Source organism: Vanessa atalanta, chromosome 30, assembly GCF_905147765.1.
Source record: "Vanessa atalanta chromosome 30, ilVanAtal1.2, whole genome shotgun sequence".
Lineage (NCBI taxonomy): Eukaryota > Metazoa > Arthropoda > Insecta > Lepidoptera > Nymphalidae > Vanessa > Vanessa atalanta.
Genome location: NC_061900.1, coordinates 1,920,285 through 1,936,163, shown reverse-complemented (window position 1 = coordinate 1,936,163; position 15,879 = coordinate 1,920,285). Strand labels below are relative to the sequence as shown.

Genomic DNA, 15,879 nt, shown 5'->3' with positions numbered 1-15,879 from the left:
ATTGGCACCGTAAGAAATTTTAATAATTCCTAAATCTGCAATGCCATTAACCTTGGGTACTAAGTGATTGTGTCATTTTCAAATCGGAACCCAACAATGCAAAGTATCGCTGTTTGGCGGTAGGATATACGATGAGTGGGTGGTACCTACCCAGACGGGCTTATACAAAGCCCTAAACGCAGTTTATAAAAAAAAAATAAGCAAAGACCAACAGCTCAGAACCTTTTTCAAAACTGTTTTTTTTTGTTTTGCCATTGAATAGTTTTAGTGTGAATAAATAAATAAAAATTAAAATAAAGCTCATCCATATCGGTTTCCCTGAAATTTTTATACTCATAATAACGGGCGATTTTCGAATAAAGCTAAAAAATGTTTTTTTCTTAAATGACGATTATGAAATTTGCAACAACTAAAGGTGGGGCAGATACGTAATATATTTTTATAATATGACGTTAAATACAAGTACACACACATAGATATAATTCTATACATATTTATTCAAAGTGTTGTCAATGTCAAAGTCAAAATACCGACGTCACTTTTTTGACATTTGCGTTTTTTTTTTTAATAATAATCAAATAATAATGACGACGTATTGTCCATTGTGCCTATATTTATTACAAATAAAGTATTCTTATATATTTGTTGGGAATGAATGACGTTTGAATTTCGACCAATGAGCGGTCACGGATATTAATAATAGTCGCCGATGTTCATATGACATAACAAACTATATTATAACGTATTGTTTTGTATTATTTTTAATTTTTATTTCTTTATGTAATGTTAAGAGTGGTTTTTTACGATGAGCACTCACAAGGACAAAAACTACACGATAAAGTTGCTCACTAAACCGAACACAACTACACATTACAATTACATAACATTAGCAACCTGTAAATTTCCCACATCTGGGCTAAGGCCTCCTCTCCCTTTGAGGAGAAGGTTTGGAGCATATTCCACCACGCTGCTCCAATGCGGATTGGCGGAATACACATGTGGCAGAATTTCGTTGAAATTAGACACATGCAGATTTCCTCGCGATGTTTTTTTTCACCGCCGAGCACGAGATGAATTATAAACACAAATTAAGCACATGAAAATTCAGTGATGCCTGCCTGGATTTGAACCCGAAATCATCGGTTAAGATGCACGCGTTCTAACCACTGAGCCATCTCGACTATATGCTTATTTTACAATGTTTATTTATTACAAATTTAAATTTGTGTGATTCAGAAGAAAACATATTAGTCATAATAATAATAATAATTATTTTATAATTAATAAGTGGATTACTATTTTAATACGACCAAAAAGTATAACTTATCACGAGCGTACCATAGTACGGAGCAATACTTTTGTTAAACATTTACGGTCTTATAAACTTTGTTTAATATAACACTTTCTATCTCGTACTGCCATCAAAGATTCGATATTCAAATGAAAAAGAAAGCATTATTTAATGAATCACGTCTTAAACAAATTACATATAGAACACGAACATTCTTAGTCTTAACTATGAATCTTAATTTAAACCAAATTGATCTTTATAACAATGAAATTAAAATCCAAAATATAAAAATACAATTAAAACACTTACGTGATTTATATTTACACCTATTAGACATGAAAAACGAATTTAAATACACTAAAAACTATATTAATTTAGCGAAACAACAATCACTGATACAAACTAAACTTGACTAAACCAAGTCATAGATAATTTTCAACTACCCGCAATCGAACAAAGTCGCGTTCGACGCGATTAGGGTTGTCATATTTCAAAACCAAATACCCGTACGGACTAGCAATTCAAACCCGAAATTTGGGGTAAAATGGTCCGACACCTTAAATTATTATTGAGGATTTTATGACGTAGCATTTTTGGAACGAAGTTCTTTTACGCGAATTACAGGAGTCGTCAAGTAAGGAAAACGAGTTACGTCCCTATCTTTTATCATCCTCTCTGTCTCTTTCTAATGAATACGGTTACATAAAATATTTATTTGTTGTTGTTTTAATTCACACGAGATTTTTTATCATTGTATCTGATATTTAATACATAATCCATGAGCTAAGAATTAGGACATCTTCAGGGTGTTATTTTACTTACAATAATAAATATATTTACTATACTAGTTTTCGGCCGTGGTCTCGCTCGCGTTTTAGGGGTTGGTTCTCAGGTATTAGGCATAAAAAGTAGCCTATGTCATTTCTTAAAGTGCGAATTGGCTTCGTACCAAATTTTTCATACTTACTTGACATATCGATATATTATGGACAATATACACAATATAGGCGAAACTTCATATCTTTTAAAAAGTATTTTATGCCTTTTATTATAAACTAGCAAACAAACACCCCCCCCCCCCCGACTTCGCACGGGTGCAATACTGCCAATAAATAAACTACAACGTTTGCGCTTTTTCAGTCATTAGACAATACGAACCGCTATGTCCCTGCGTTTTAAATCTGTAATATCTTCGAAAACATTCATTTAAATTACACGCTGTAAAGGGCCATATTGATCTATATTAAATGCACAATGTATTTAAGGTAACCTGATTGGATAATGATTAATGCTGTATTGCATAAAATCGCTTCGAAAATAAGCCATTATTTCTCGTAAAAAGTAAAGGATAAAAATAATTATTGTGGGTTATCCCTAAGAGATAGACATATACCATCGCGGACTTTTTTGAAGACTTTTGTCAAGGTGTACAATACTGTAGAACATTATTTTGATCTATCTAATAGCGTTTAGCCAGTGCTTGCAATGTAAGCGAGAAAAATGTGTTTATTTACGCCCACGTGGGGGCGTGGGGTAAGTGTTTCTCTTCTACATTGTGCATGTATTATACATATAAACCTTCCCCTTGAATCAATTTATCTATTAAGAAAAACCGCATCAAAATCCGTTGTGTAATTTTAAATATCCAAACATACACAGGGCAGGCAGCGGTTAGCGATTTTGTTTTATTTAATGAAGACTTGCCTGCTACTTACCAGTAATAATTACTGCAGTGTCTTCTCAATTAAATGCGACAGTCTCTTAAAATAATTTCGTTCCGTGAAATAAATTCCGTAAAAAATTTTACCGACCTTTAATTTTCACCCCAACTTATTGTAAAGTTTCATCAAAATCCATACAGCAGTTTTTGCGTAAAAGTCTAACAAACATACATATACTCTATTCCAACTCTAACAGGAAAACAGCTAAATAATTTGACAGCAAATTGACGCGATATCATTGGTCGAGAGCTCGATTAATCTATGATATTCACCGTGGATTTGCGAAAAAATGGCGTTTCGAACGTCGACGAAACTGTTATCGAAATTTCGGAAGCAAAAGTAAAATCGAAATGAGTGTTTAAGTGTAATATAGCTGAGTTATTAGCGAATCGCATGAAATACGTAAATCTAAGGTTTGTTTATCTATTTTCCTACTTCCATAGGAACATGCTGTACATAATCCATCACATCACAATATCAGTAACCGAGCAAGGATGGACAACGCAATTACAATATATTTGATCGTAAAAACCGATAAACCGCTATTTTCCAAACTACGTAACATCACTATCAGCTAATCATCCGTGTTTATGTCTATTATTAGAAATTAAGACATTACAACAGATAAATAAAAAATCGTACTAATACTTTATTTTATTATGTAACTAGACGCGCCCGCGACTTCGCGCGCATTTTAATTTAACTAAAAAAAAAAAAAGTTATTGTTCAGTTCGCAGATTCTACTAAAACTTCACATCCCGTTGCTGGACTAAGGCCTCTTTGAGGAGAAGGTTTGGACCATACGCTGCTCCGATGCGGGTTGGTGGAACAAACATGTGGCAGAATTTCGTTGAAATTAGACACGTGCAGGTGTCCTCATGATGTTTACCTTCACCGCCGAGCACGAAATGAATTATAAACACATTATTTAGCACATGAAAATTCAGTGGTGCCTGCCTGGGTTTGAACCCGAAATGATCGGTTAAGATGCACGCATTCTAACCACTGGGCCTTCTCGGCTCATTCTCGGCTACTAGAACTTATTAATTCTGAATTAGGCAGCTTTCGTGTAATTAAGTCGTTGGTGAGAGGGGCCCGACCTGACGGCGGTGCGAGGGCTGCGTGCGATACTGAGACTATACGCGAGATTTGGACATTGCAGCGTGACTTTATTATTATTTTATAAATAATTCTAAAATAAAAGTAACCTAAGTTACTCCTTATTACATCAGCTATCCGCCAGCGAAAGTCTCGTCAAAATCGGTCCAGCCGTTCCAGAGATTAGCCGGAACAAACAGACAGACAAAAATTGCAAAAATATGTTGTTTTTGTACATATATGTACCGTGTATACATATATTGCTGGGCTGATGTTGAGGATAATGAAAGTCACTAACTGGTTCACGATTTATTAACGAGACGGTACAATTATACGGACTGTGACGCACTGTTTTACATATGCAATGTTTCGACTTTTATACATGATATCAAAGAGTAAGAGATACACAGATGTGAAACATATTAGTCATAGAATATGTGAGCTTTATCAATTGTTTACTTTAATACCTATATGCATATACGGCACACATACATACACATTTAGTAAAAAGCGGTAATTCTAATATTACAAACGGACACTCCAATATTGTTATACGTATAGATTATGGTGCCACCTTCTACGGGCCGTGGCGACGACTTACCGGAGGCCTAAATGCCCCTAAATATAACTGTCTTACCTTTTTTCGACGATTTCACGGAAATCAACCCCCTCTCTTCATTCTGACTGGGTAACACTACAACTGCATTTCTCTCCAGAAGTTTCTCTTGAGCTTCGTCTATAATATCCTTCTCGGATCTAACGGCCTGTATGGTCGCCATTTTCTATCTGACACTACACAAAATGGCCGGCGTTTACAAAATGGCGCATGTTATATTAGTTTATCTTTGGAATGTCTTGTAGTAAACTACATTTCTTCGTTTTACATATAAAAGGAATTCAGTCTTGCATTTGGCTGGTTTATTTATTCTGAAACAAGTAAGATTACAATGATTATTATAATATACCTTAATAATTGTCTGCGTATGTGTTGGGGGGGGGGGGACTTTGAGGCGTTAGATCCTTTTATGAATGCAGGCGTAATGTCATGATGATCGGTCGAATTATTATCATATTATCTATGAAAGCGTCAGTCGAGATGAATTAACAATTTTGACCTTGAATTGACGTGACGTCATTGGTCGAGACAGAAATCCGTGGTTTTCATTGTGTAGTCAAGAATACGTTAAGAAACCGATATGTAACAATATTGTTTGTAGAACTTGGTAGAAAATGTATTTACTTGGTGGTAGGGCTTTGTGCTAGCTCATCCATAATCTACATCCGATCAGCAGTACTCAGTATTATTGTATTACGGTTTGAAGGGTGAGTGAGCCAGTGTTACTCCAGGCACAAGGGACATACCATATCAGTTCTCAAAGTTGGTGGCGCATTGGTCATGTAAGGAATGGTTAATATTTCTTACAGCGCCAATGCCGTTGGGTCTATGGGCGTTGGTGACCACTTACCCTCAGGTGGCCCATATGCTAGTCCGCAAATCCGTGCCTAAAAAAAAATAGATAGGTTATTGAAAACGGCCGTAAATAGAATCTTAATACACGGTGGGTTATCAGCTCGGCGGTCATCGGTCTACGTCTAGTAATAAATTATAAGCTGATAACTAATAACGTCTTACCAATCGTGTTCACTATTGCAGCCATTTTTATCTTTTATCGTTCGATTTGACGATTACAGCGAAAAGAAGTATCCTCAAAATGGAGTTGAAACATTAATCCAGAGGGAGGGATGAACATATCATTTGTTTTTGAAGTAATAACTTCTTATGGGAGGATAACGGAGGCTGTTTCGTTACGTAACGCGTTCCTTTACTCTTTTCGACGATTAGCATTTCCTATCTAGACTAGAAATCTTTCGTCGGGAAGATAGCTTGCTAGTGATAGGAACAAATCGTGCTTACCAGCAATACAATAAAAAAATGGTCGATAAATTTAGTTTTTAAAAATAAAATCGCCCTTAATTTTTTTTAATTATTGAATATACTAACGACCCGCCCGGCTTCGCTCTGGTGCAGTGCTAATACTAAATATCCTACGGAATGTCTTTATATACAACGTTCAACAGTTTTTTTGTCAGTAGGCAATACAAAACGCTAAGTCCCTGCATTTTAAAATTTTTAAATCGGTAATATCCATTTAAATTACACGCTGTAAAGGTTTGTACTTAATTTGATAAGGATTAATGCTGTATTGCTTAAAATCGCTTTGTAAATAAGCCATTATTTATTGATAAAAAAATGTTTATTGTGGGTTATCCCTAAAAGATAGACATATACCACCATATGGGGTGGACTAGACATTTTTAAGGGGCTCAATACTGTAGTACATTATTTTGTTCTATCTCGTAGGTTTCAGCCAGCAGTGTAAACGCAAAAAAATGTGTTTATTTACGACACCACATTAGAAACCTCTGAAATTATCAGTGTTTCTCTACTATATTATGCATGTATTATACATATAAGCCTTCCTATTGAATTATTATATCAAAAAAACCGCGTCAAAAATCCGTTGCGTTGTTGTAAAGATCTAAGCATACATATGTACAGACAGACAGCGGTAAGCGACTTTGTTTTATACCATGTAATGATTTCTTGATAAAATTTTCTTTTTGACATGATTAAATGTTAATTCTCTTAAGCTCTCAAGCTTTATTTTAATTATCGTAAACTCTTTCACTTTAATGAACAAGAACACATTATATTTTTTACACAAAAACAACGCTCTGACATTTGCAAAGCAAAAATCAACCGTGATCGGTTTTGCCGAACAGTCGGTTAGTCGGCTAGTCGGCCAAAGTTTTAATGAGCATATTAACCAAGACTCATGCGTAGTTTTAAAAATACAAGCATACACAGGGAGAGACAGACAGCGGGAAGCGACTTTGTTTTATACTATGTAGAGATTATATCAGTAATTACGGCGATGTGGAATTATCTTAAATGATATTAGATTATGGAGCACAGTGACAGTGATACCAATATCGGATGGTCACAGATAGAGCATAAACCACGTGTCAATTTTATTACTAAATTAAATCTTTACGAATTCCTATGTGTTGAATTCATTTAAAATTTTGATACAACTATATTTTAGTGTGACAGTTAAAAATTAGTCCGCCATTTTGGTTATGCCGCCATGTTGGATTTAGAATGACATCACACAGCTAACCATTCATTGTCATCCAAACTTAACGTGTAAACAAAAATTCAGCTCAGATAGAGATATCTGCTTACATTGCAAGTTAAATAGAAGTGATACGACCTTATTATTTTAATCACTCAAACTGTCAGCACGCCTTTCTTGTTCGTATCTAGCCAAACGAATGGCTGGTTGTCCGACTTCAATTATTAAGACTTAATTTCTAGTCAAAATAAAAACCATATTATTAATCAAATAAATATTTAATGGAAACGGAAAGAAACAATTGAAATACTAAAATAATTGTAGGATATAGTCTGTGATTTATTAAAGTATTGTATATTTCAGCTTTATTAAAAAATGTATCAAAATCTAAATATCTAAGGTCGGTAACAAAAGTCTTTTGTCATACTAATTTCCTTATGTTTATGTACGCTTTTTTAGGTTTCCGTAGCCAAATGGCAAAAAACGGAACCCTTATAGATTCCTCATGTCTGTCTGTCCGCATACATACGCACATTACCTTTCATTCAATCAACTCAAATATAAAAAAAAAAAAACATTTAATTTCATAAACATAAACCTTGTTACTTGCAGCTACGGAACCTTTCATGATCGAGTCCGACTCGCACTTGGCCGCTTTTTTTACCATTAATAATCTTCTGTTGAGTAACATGTCATATTTATCAATGTTTGGGATTAGATTTAAATTTACTTATACGACTATTTAAAAAGAACTGAATTAGTAAACGAGAGCTACACTAATATTATAAAAGCGAAAGTAATATATATCTGTCTCTTTCCCGCCCCAACCGCTGAACGAAATTTGATGAAACCCTATATATTAATAGCGTAAGCCGATTTTTGTCCCAGTTATTACGGGACGATGTCTGCACATAAAAGATCGACGATGGTCTCATTTTGAAGAGCTCCAGCCGTAGATGTGCAGATAAATAAAGACGATTCTTGATGAGACTTGGGACTTTAATAATTGTTACGAAATAACAAAGAATTTCTTTTGAAAAAGATTGCCGGTTAAGGGCGGCTCTACGGATGTATAAGAAAAAATTTAAAACTTAAGCAAAATTAAAGTAAATTGTTCTCGGCAAACTCCAAAACAAACTGAACTTTTTTGAATTTTTAATATCAAATATGCATATGCTATTTGATATTAAAAATTTAAATGGCGCCAAATGTACTTCCGTTTTACAATGAAATCAAAACAAAACCTGTCAAAGGTTTCGAAATTCCCAAAAAAAAAAGCTAGTTTGTTATCAAGCAAGCTTAAACCTCAGCGATCGAGCCCTAAAACTTGAGCGAAGTCACAGTCGATAACTAGTACGAAACAATTGTATAATAAATATTTTAAACGCTTCGTCTAACCTTATCTTATAGACTTTTAGTTAGTGCAAAAAAAAACACTTATAAACAAAACACCATTACCGACAAAATAATTTAAAAATATTCTAAAGCCCTGAAAAACATACGACTATCGAAGACATATCAAGACAATTTCAACTCTACATCACTTACAATAAGATACATAACCGAACGTTTGCAGTTTATTTTAATTTGATATCAGATTAACAATCTTGACACACAATAAAACGTTTGAGGACCGTTATAATGGCAATTAGATTCTACTTGTGTGAAGTTTTATCAGCTGATAACGGAGGTTGATGACCTTGTTTTCGTTGTCAACTTTGCCAAACGAATAATCATAAAACTATTTAAAAAATAAAATTGTGTAAAAAAACTAAAAACACGGTTTTAGCTTACTTAAAGCTAAAACCGTGTTTTTATTTAATACCCATATCTATCTAGCCTGTCCGCAATCTTGGACGTCCGCCATATTGGATTTAAGTCACGTGACTATTTTTATCGTATTCTTGACAGCAAACCCTTTCATTTTATATCCATAGCATGGGGGCGGCTTTCGAACAGCCGGTCCGCCATCTTGGAGAGGCCGCCATATTGGATTATAATGACGTTTCTTAGCTAGTCGTGTATTGTCATCGGAACTCAGAGCGTGTGCAAAATGTCATCTGAATCGAAGAAGTGGGTCGAATTAAGATTCAAGATTTTCTTACATACATAGTTACAAGTGAAGCTAATATAAGCGTGTTAAAAATACGTAGGTTGCGTATCGGGACGCCCGACAGAAGCGATAACATAAACTAATCTAATTTGAACTATTTAATATTGAAATCGTTACGTGAGAAAAGCTAAGATTACTACTTAAATTTTATGTATATTAATAATGTACGGAAAGGGTATTTTTTAATAAAAATCAATCTAAACATTATAATTTTGTGTATTACATTATTAGTATTATTATTGCCTGCCTACCGCTGCCGTATGCGTAATAGAAACGGAAGCCAGACAGACTGTCCGTAACGCGTTACGTAACGAAGCGGTTTAACCTCCCATAAGAAGACACTTAACAGTTACTGTTTTAAAATTCTCAAAAAACAAAAAAAAAACTTCTTGAGTAGATTTGAAACCAAGCATCACTTTCTCATTGCTTGCAGGATAATTTTTTAACAGAAGAATAAAAAGATTGTGTCTTTAAAGCCTCGTGTGCCTCTAATTTATATTTATATCAGTTGTCAGACGCGGCATAGCTCGTGTTTTCGGAATTGGTGAGGTGTTAGGCTTAAAAACATTTTTTTATGGATTTCCTTGGAGTTCTTAGCAATATCGGTACGTCACTTTAATATGCGCAAGCGATTGACGTCACTCGAAAAAACGGAGTGGTATACCGTTGGTTTTTTAATGGGTATTGTTGTCTTAAGCGCTAGTGAGTCCCACATAACGCCCCACATCACGTGAAAGAAACTCGTAAAGGCGTTTGCAAGCGCAGAAAAAGTATGATATTTACAGGCACATTTGAATCGTCATTTCACAAAACTATATTAAGTGAAGCTACCACCGGTTCTGAATGTAGATTCTACGGAGTAGGACCACCAAGAGACTCAATAGTTACTCTTTTCCATCATTTAAAATACAAAGTTATCTTAGTTAAATTCAATTATATATGTATACTAGTTGTGCCCGCGACTTCGTGCGCGTTTGTATTTAACAAAAAAGTTATTGTTGTTGCCTAAGTTACTCCTTATTACATCAACTATCTGCCAGTGAAAGTCCCGTCAAAATCGGTCCAGCCGTTCCAGAGATTAGCCGGAACAAACAGACAGACAGACAGACCGACAAAAATTGAAAAAAATATATTTTATATAATGTGTACTGTGTATAAATATACGTATGCATTTAGTAAAAAGCGGTTGTTTTAAATATTACAAGCAGACACTCCAATTTTATTATATGTACATAGATAATACCGTTTGGAAGTCAACGAGTATTAACTGCACGCTTTTTTAACATCTATCAAATTCGGAAAGTGCAACAGACACGCAGACAGGGTTACTTTCAAATTTATAATATAAGATATAGATTATATAGATTTCCAAATGGGCTAATTCATCAATCACACGTCTAAGTTTCCTCACGATACGATCATTCACGGATCACAAGACGAATTAACAAAAATCCGCCACTCGTCGAGCTCAAAATCTTTAAAGACCGTGACCACTATAACCTAACGCAATTTAACAGCGCTATTCCATTAGCGAACACAATAAAAATACTAACCTCTCCTTAACATCAGGATTATAGAAGATCAAAATTAATGTAATTCAAGCGGTGTTTTTGAATTTCAGCGTGAAACTGGAACGAATGCAAATACAATAATTACGTCACAACTTCCAAGGTTTGCCTTAGCCGTATCACAATCTTTTTGAAAAGTTGTTACTTCGCTCGACAACCAATGCGCCATTTTCGTGAATTCCTAATATAAATCATAAATTAGTCAAGATTTAAGAAATTAGAGAGAGTACCACTGGTTTTGTAGTGGGTATCTTTGGTGTCGTTCTGGGCACCGGCGAGTCCCACATATTTTCCCCCCCACTTCACGTGGGGGAAACGAGAAAAAAAAGCTCGTTTGGGTAGATAACACACACATAAGATCTTACATTAAACAGCAATACTCATAGTATTGTTGTGTTCCGGTTTGAAGGGTGAGTGAGCCAGTGTTTTGCAGACACAAGGGAGATAGCATCCCACCGAGGTCAGTGGCGTAATATGTGATTTACGACAGAATCATATTTCTTACAGTGTACCATCAGGCATCCCATTAACGCCTTCGCCTTCCTATTAAAAAAAAAACTCTTAAAACATTTTTGTTTATTGATAGTACTAAAACTGTCAATCAAGTCAATCGTTGAGAGATAAAGCTCTTGAACTGTTTCGTGTTTAAATAGACTAGCAACCCGACCCGCCTTCACGCGGATAGAATAAGAGTCCATATAAAATTTTTGGGTATATCGTTAAGTTTCAATCGGGTATAACAATTTCTGTCATTTAAAAAAAAAAAAAAAGTTTCAGCAAAATGCATAAACTTTGTTAATTATTATATATCCGATTATTATTATTATTAACTTAGCACGGGTGCCATTTATTAATAACAAAATGATATGATATAAATATCATTCATATCCTATAACACTCAGGAATAACGTAACTCCCGACCAGTAAAAAAAAAATTGGATAATTAGTACCGGTAAATTATACCTAATTTTTAAAAAAATTAAACAGACTTCTATATTTTCTAACGAGTGATTTACCTATATCTCTGAAACTACTTGACCGATTTTAATGAAACTTACACTGTTCCCTGAGTTGAAGTGTACCCTACCTAATTTGAATTAATAATGATCATCTCGATACGACTTTTAGTTTTCGAGAAATTCGTGGACAAACAAACAGCCTAAATGGATCATCAAACTACGCAGGCCCGCATAGGCCCGGGGTAACTGGTCGGGGCGATGGCCCCCTAAAGTGCTGGCAACGCCGTCTGCAACTACAGACGGGTCACTGGGTGGATTATTATCCGTGACGTACCTCAATCTATTGAGTAAGGCTTTAAACCTGTTTTTGGAATAGAGTCTATAGTGTTTTACTGCAAACCAAACGATAGCCTGAATTTTAACGACTCAGCGCCATCTGTTATCCACAAAATGAATTAAACTTGTCGTGTTTGACATTACTTCGAACGTGCAACGAAACAGCAAATGCAATGTCACGAAGGTTACACTAATCAATTGATAGATTATTTTACTCATTATATAATTACCTTACCGAAGGTTTGTTTTACCTTAACCGATTTATCGTATCTTGAAATTGTTGTTCAACTAAGTTTTCCTTTGAACAAGGTCATTATAATGAAAAAAACCGGTCAAATGCGAATCGGATTCACGCACGAAGGGTTCCGTACTATTGACTAGGTTATCAACAGTAGGTACACAAATATCATATTGTAACCTTTTTTCTTTTGTTTCTCTTAGGCTGATGTCTCTCTGTAACCAAATTTAGCAAGCGAAATTTGACTCATTTCGTTGTTTTTTACATGAGAAATAAGTAATTCGGTTATATAAAGTAAGTGATAGATAGGTAGGCAGGTATGTAGTAAAAATCCATCGCACAGGGCTCAAATATTAAATTGTTAAATAAAACTAAAAATTTTGTGAATATTTTAAGCGTTTACCTAGTGCTGTTTTTTAACATCGGACAAAAAGCGACAAAAAAAAATCATTTTTGTTGTATGAGAGCCCCCCTAAATATTATTTACATTAATTTTATTATTTAAGTAAATATACAATTAATTATCTTGTGTCCCCCTTAAATATTTATTTCATTGTTATATGTTTTTAGTATTTGTTGTTATAGCGGCAAAATAATACATTATTTGTGAAAATTTCAACTGTCTAGCTATCGCGGTTCTTGAGATACAGCCTGGTGACAGACAGACGGACGGACAGCGAAGTCTTAGTAATACGGTCCCGTTTTTACGTTTTGTATACGGAACCCTAAAGAGCGAGGACTTATGATTTATTGACTTCTAGGCAGGATATATAAAAAAATAATTGTTGTTTATTGATATAATCTAATGAAAATGTTGGAAAAGGGTAACTACTTAGTTTCTTGCCGGTTCTTCTCTTAAAATTTAATTCAACACAGTACGAACACAAGACGATTCAAAAGTGCTTTTATGAGCATACTTGAATAATAAAAAATTCCATTTTCGTTTGATTGGATTCAGACACAATTAGTATTATAGATACAAAATAACATACTTGGTGGTGGGGCTTTGTGCCCCGTCTGCGTAGGTACTACCCACTCATCAGATATTCTACCGCCAAAAAGCAGTACTCAGTATTATTGTGTTCCGGTTTGAAGGGTGCGTGAGCCAGTGTCACTAGACACAAGGGACTTAACATCTATTAGTTCCCAATAAAACATTAATTCCCAAGGTTGGTGGCGCATAGGTGATGTAAGGAATGGTTAATATTTCTTACAGCGCCATTGTCCATGGGCGGTGGTGACCCAGGCATAACGCTTTTCCTTGTGACGATTCTGCCAGTTCAACTACAAGTTGCGTAAAAGCAAGCAAAAATAATTTAGCAGCACTTAACTCCACACGCTAGTTACATATTAAATTAAACAGATTTTACAGGTGATTATAATTACTAAGAAGAAAGTGTGGATGATTGATATGATGATAAAGGCCGAATATAGCGTGGTCTTATGTTAAAAAAAACGGAAAAGTGCGAGTCGGACTCGCCCGCCGAGGTTGCCGTACAAATTTTTAGATACATATTCCGAAAAATAGTTTTATCAGATCGCAAAAAATCCAGATTAGTGAGTGGTGATTGAAAACAGAGAGAAAGGTAGTTTTTTTTTTTCATTCTTCATCATAAAACTAATTTAAATCTCTGTTTAAGCTTGTACTAATGAAGCCCTTTCATTCAATGAGTATCTCGTTTTAATTTCAACTCGATACCTCCACGCGTTCCCGAGATTTGGACCTTCACAGACAACGGACGGACAACTGAGTGATCCCAGGAGAGGTTTGTTTTTTCCTTTTGAAATACGAAACCCTAAAAAAAGTTATTGCAGTTTTGAAAAAAGTTCTAGTAACAACACGGAGTCTGTAAGTTAGAAGTGGGCACCCGTGCCTCGGAAAGCGCGTGAAGCCATTGGTCCTTCGCCAGGGTCGAATTCGACGTTCATCGATTTATAGAATCACGAAAATATGGCGTTACGAATATCGGTGTTGTATATATTATTCGAGAACTGTTTCTAGAGCACAACATATCAGAGCTATTACCGAATCACAAAGGTTAATCTAAGTTTTGTTTATCAAAACCAAAATCAAAATATACTTTATTCAAGTAGGCTTTTACAAGCACTTTTACCTAAAACTACCATCGGTTCGGAATGTAGATTCTACCGAGAATAACCGGCAAGAAACTCAGTAGTTACTCTTTTTCAATAGCAAAAAATACAGTCATGTTAGTTAAACACAATTATATATGTATGTTATGTCTCCTGCCTGGAAGTCAACAAGCATTAACTCCACGCTTTTTTATCATCTATATAATCTTCTATCGAATAATATGCCTTCTTTACCCATGTAATTTTTACAATTGACTTGAATCTATGAAACGGCAAAGTTAAAATCTTTAATGCTTCGAATGAAGTGGGGTATATTTATCTGCCATATCATAGCAAGAATCACTTGCGGTCGTTAACATACATATATTAAAGACGTTTTGATGGCGTCTAGACCTAATAACTATTCTTAATACCCCCTAGTTCTTAAGTGCCATGACGTAATGCGTGACGTCATCAAGTGTACACGCCACCGTTATCCCATTCGTAATATAACCGAGTTATTAAATACTGCCGAGATGACCGCGTGGTTAGAACTTCATTGGTGGTTTAAATCCAGCCGAGCATCACTGAATTTCAGTTTCACGGTCCTATCAGTTTCCCTACCTAACGTTCGCATGGTGATAGGGATTTATGCCAGTCCCTCTGGTTAAGTACTACCTAATCAGCAATGCTTAGTTTTGTTGTGGGTTTGGATGAGTGAGCAGTAACTACAGGTATAAGGGACGTAACATCTTAGTTCCCAAGGTTGGTGGCGCATTGGTGATGTAAGGAATGGTTAATATCTCTTAAGGTGTTAACGTCTATGTGCGGTGATGACTACTTACAATCAGGCAGGGCCGGATCTACCATACGGCTTTTTGGGCTTCAGCCCAGGGCCCCCTGGATTCAAGGGGTCCAGCTAAGTGAAGTCAAAGTCAAAAATAGACGATAATGTGAAAGAATCCATAACTTTATTAAATTAAACAGGTCGTATCGGTTCAAGTCTACGTTCAGATATGTCTTATGTGGACCCCTAAGTAGTCTTAGCCCAGGGCCCCCTAAACTTACGGTCCGGCCCTGCCATCAGGTAGCCTATTTGCCTGTCCTTTATCATAAAAAAAACTCTTAATACATTTCTGTTTACTGAAATCAAAATCAAAGTATACTTTATTCAAGTAGACTTTTACAAGCACTTTTGAATCGTCATTTAACAAACTATTTAAAGTAAAGCTACTATCGGTTCGGAATGTAGATTCTACCGAGAAGAACCGGCAGGAAACTCAGTAGTTACTCTCTTTCAACATCTAAAAATACAGTCATGTTAGTTAAATACAATTATAAATGA

The 15,879-nt window shown here is 35.2% G+C and overlaps 1 protein-coding gene across 2 annotated transcripts in view; it reads right to left on the bottom strand.

Annotated features, from left to right (window-relative positions):
* The window catches only part of LOC125075170 (monocarboxylate transporter 12), a 53,828-nt gene that overhangs the window by 24,203 nt on the left and 13,746 nt on the right, over positions 1-15,879 (bottom strand). For both annotated transcript variants that reach the window (XM_047686796.1, XM_047686795.1), the window contains exon 2: positions 4,748-5,037. In XM_047686796.1, the coding sequence (XP_047542752.1) occupies positions 4,748-4,889 (142 nt within the window). In that variant the 5' untranslated portion in view covers positions 4,890-5,037. The remainder of the gene's footprint in view (positions 1-4,747; positions 5,038-15,879) is intronic.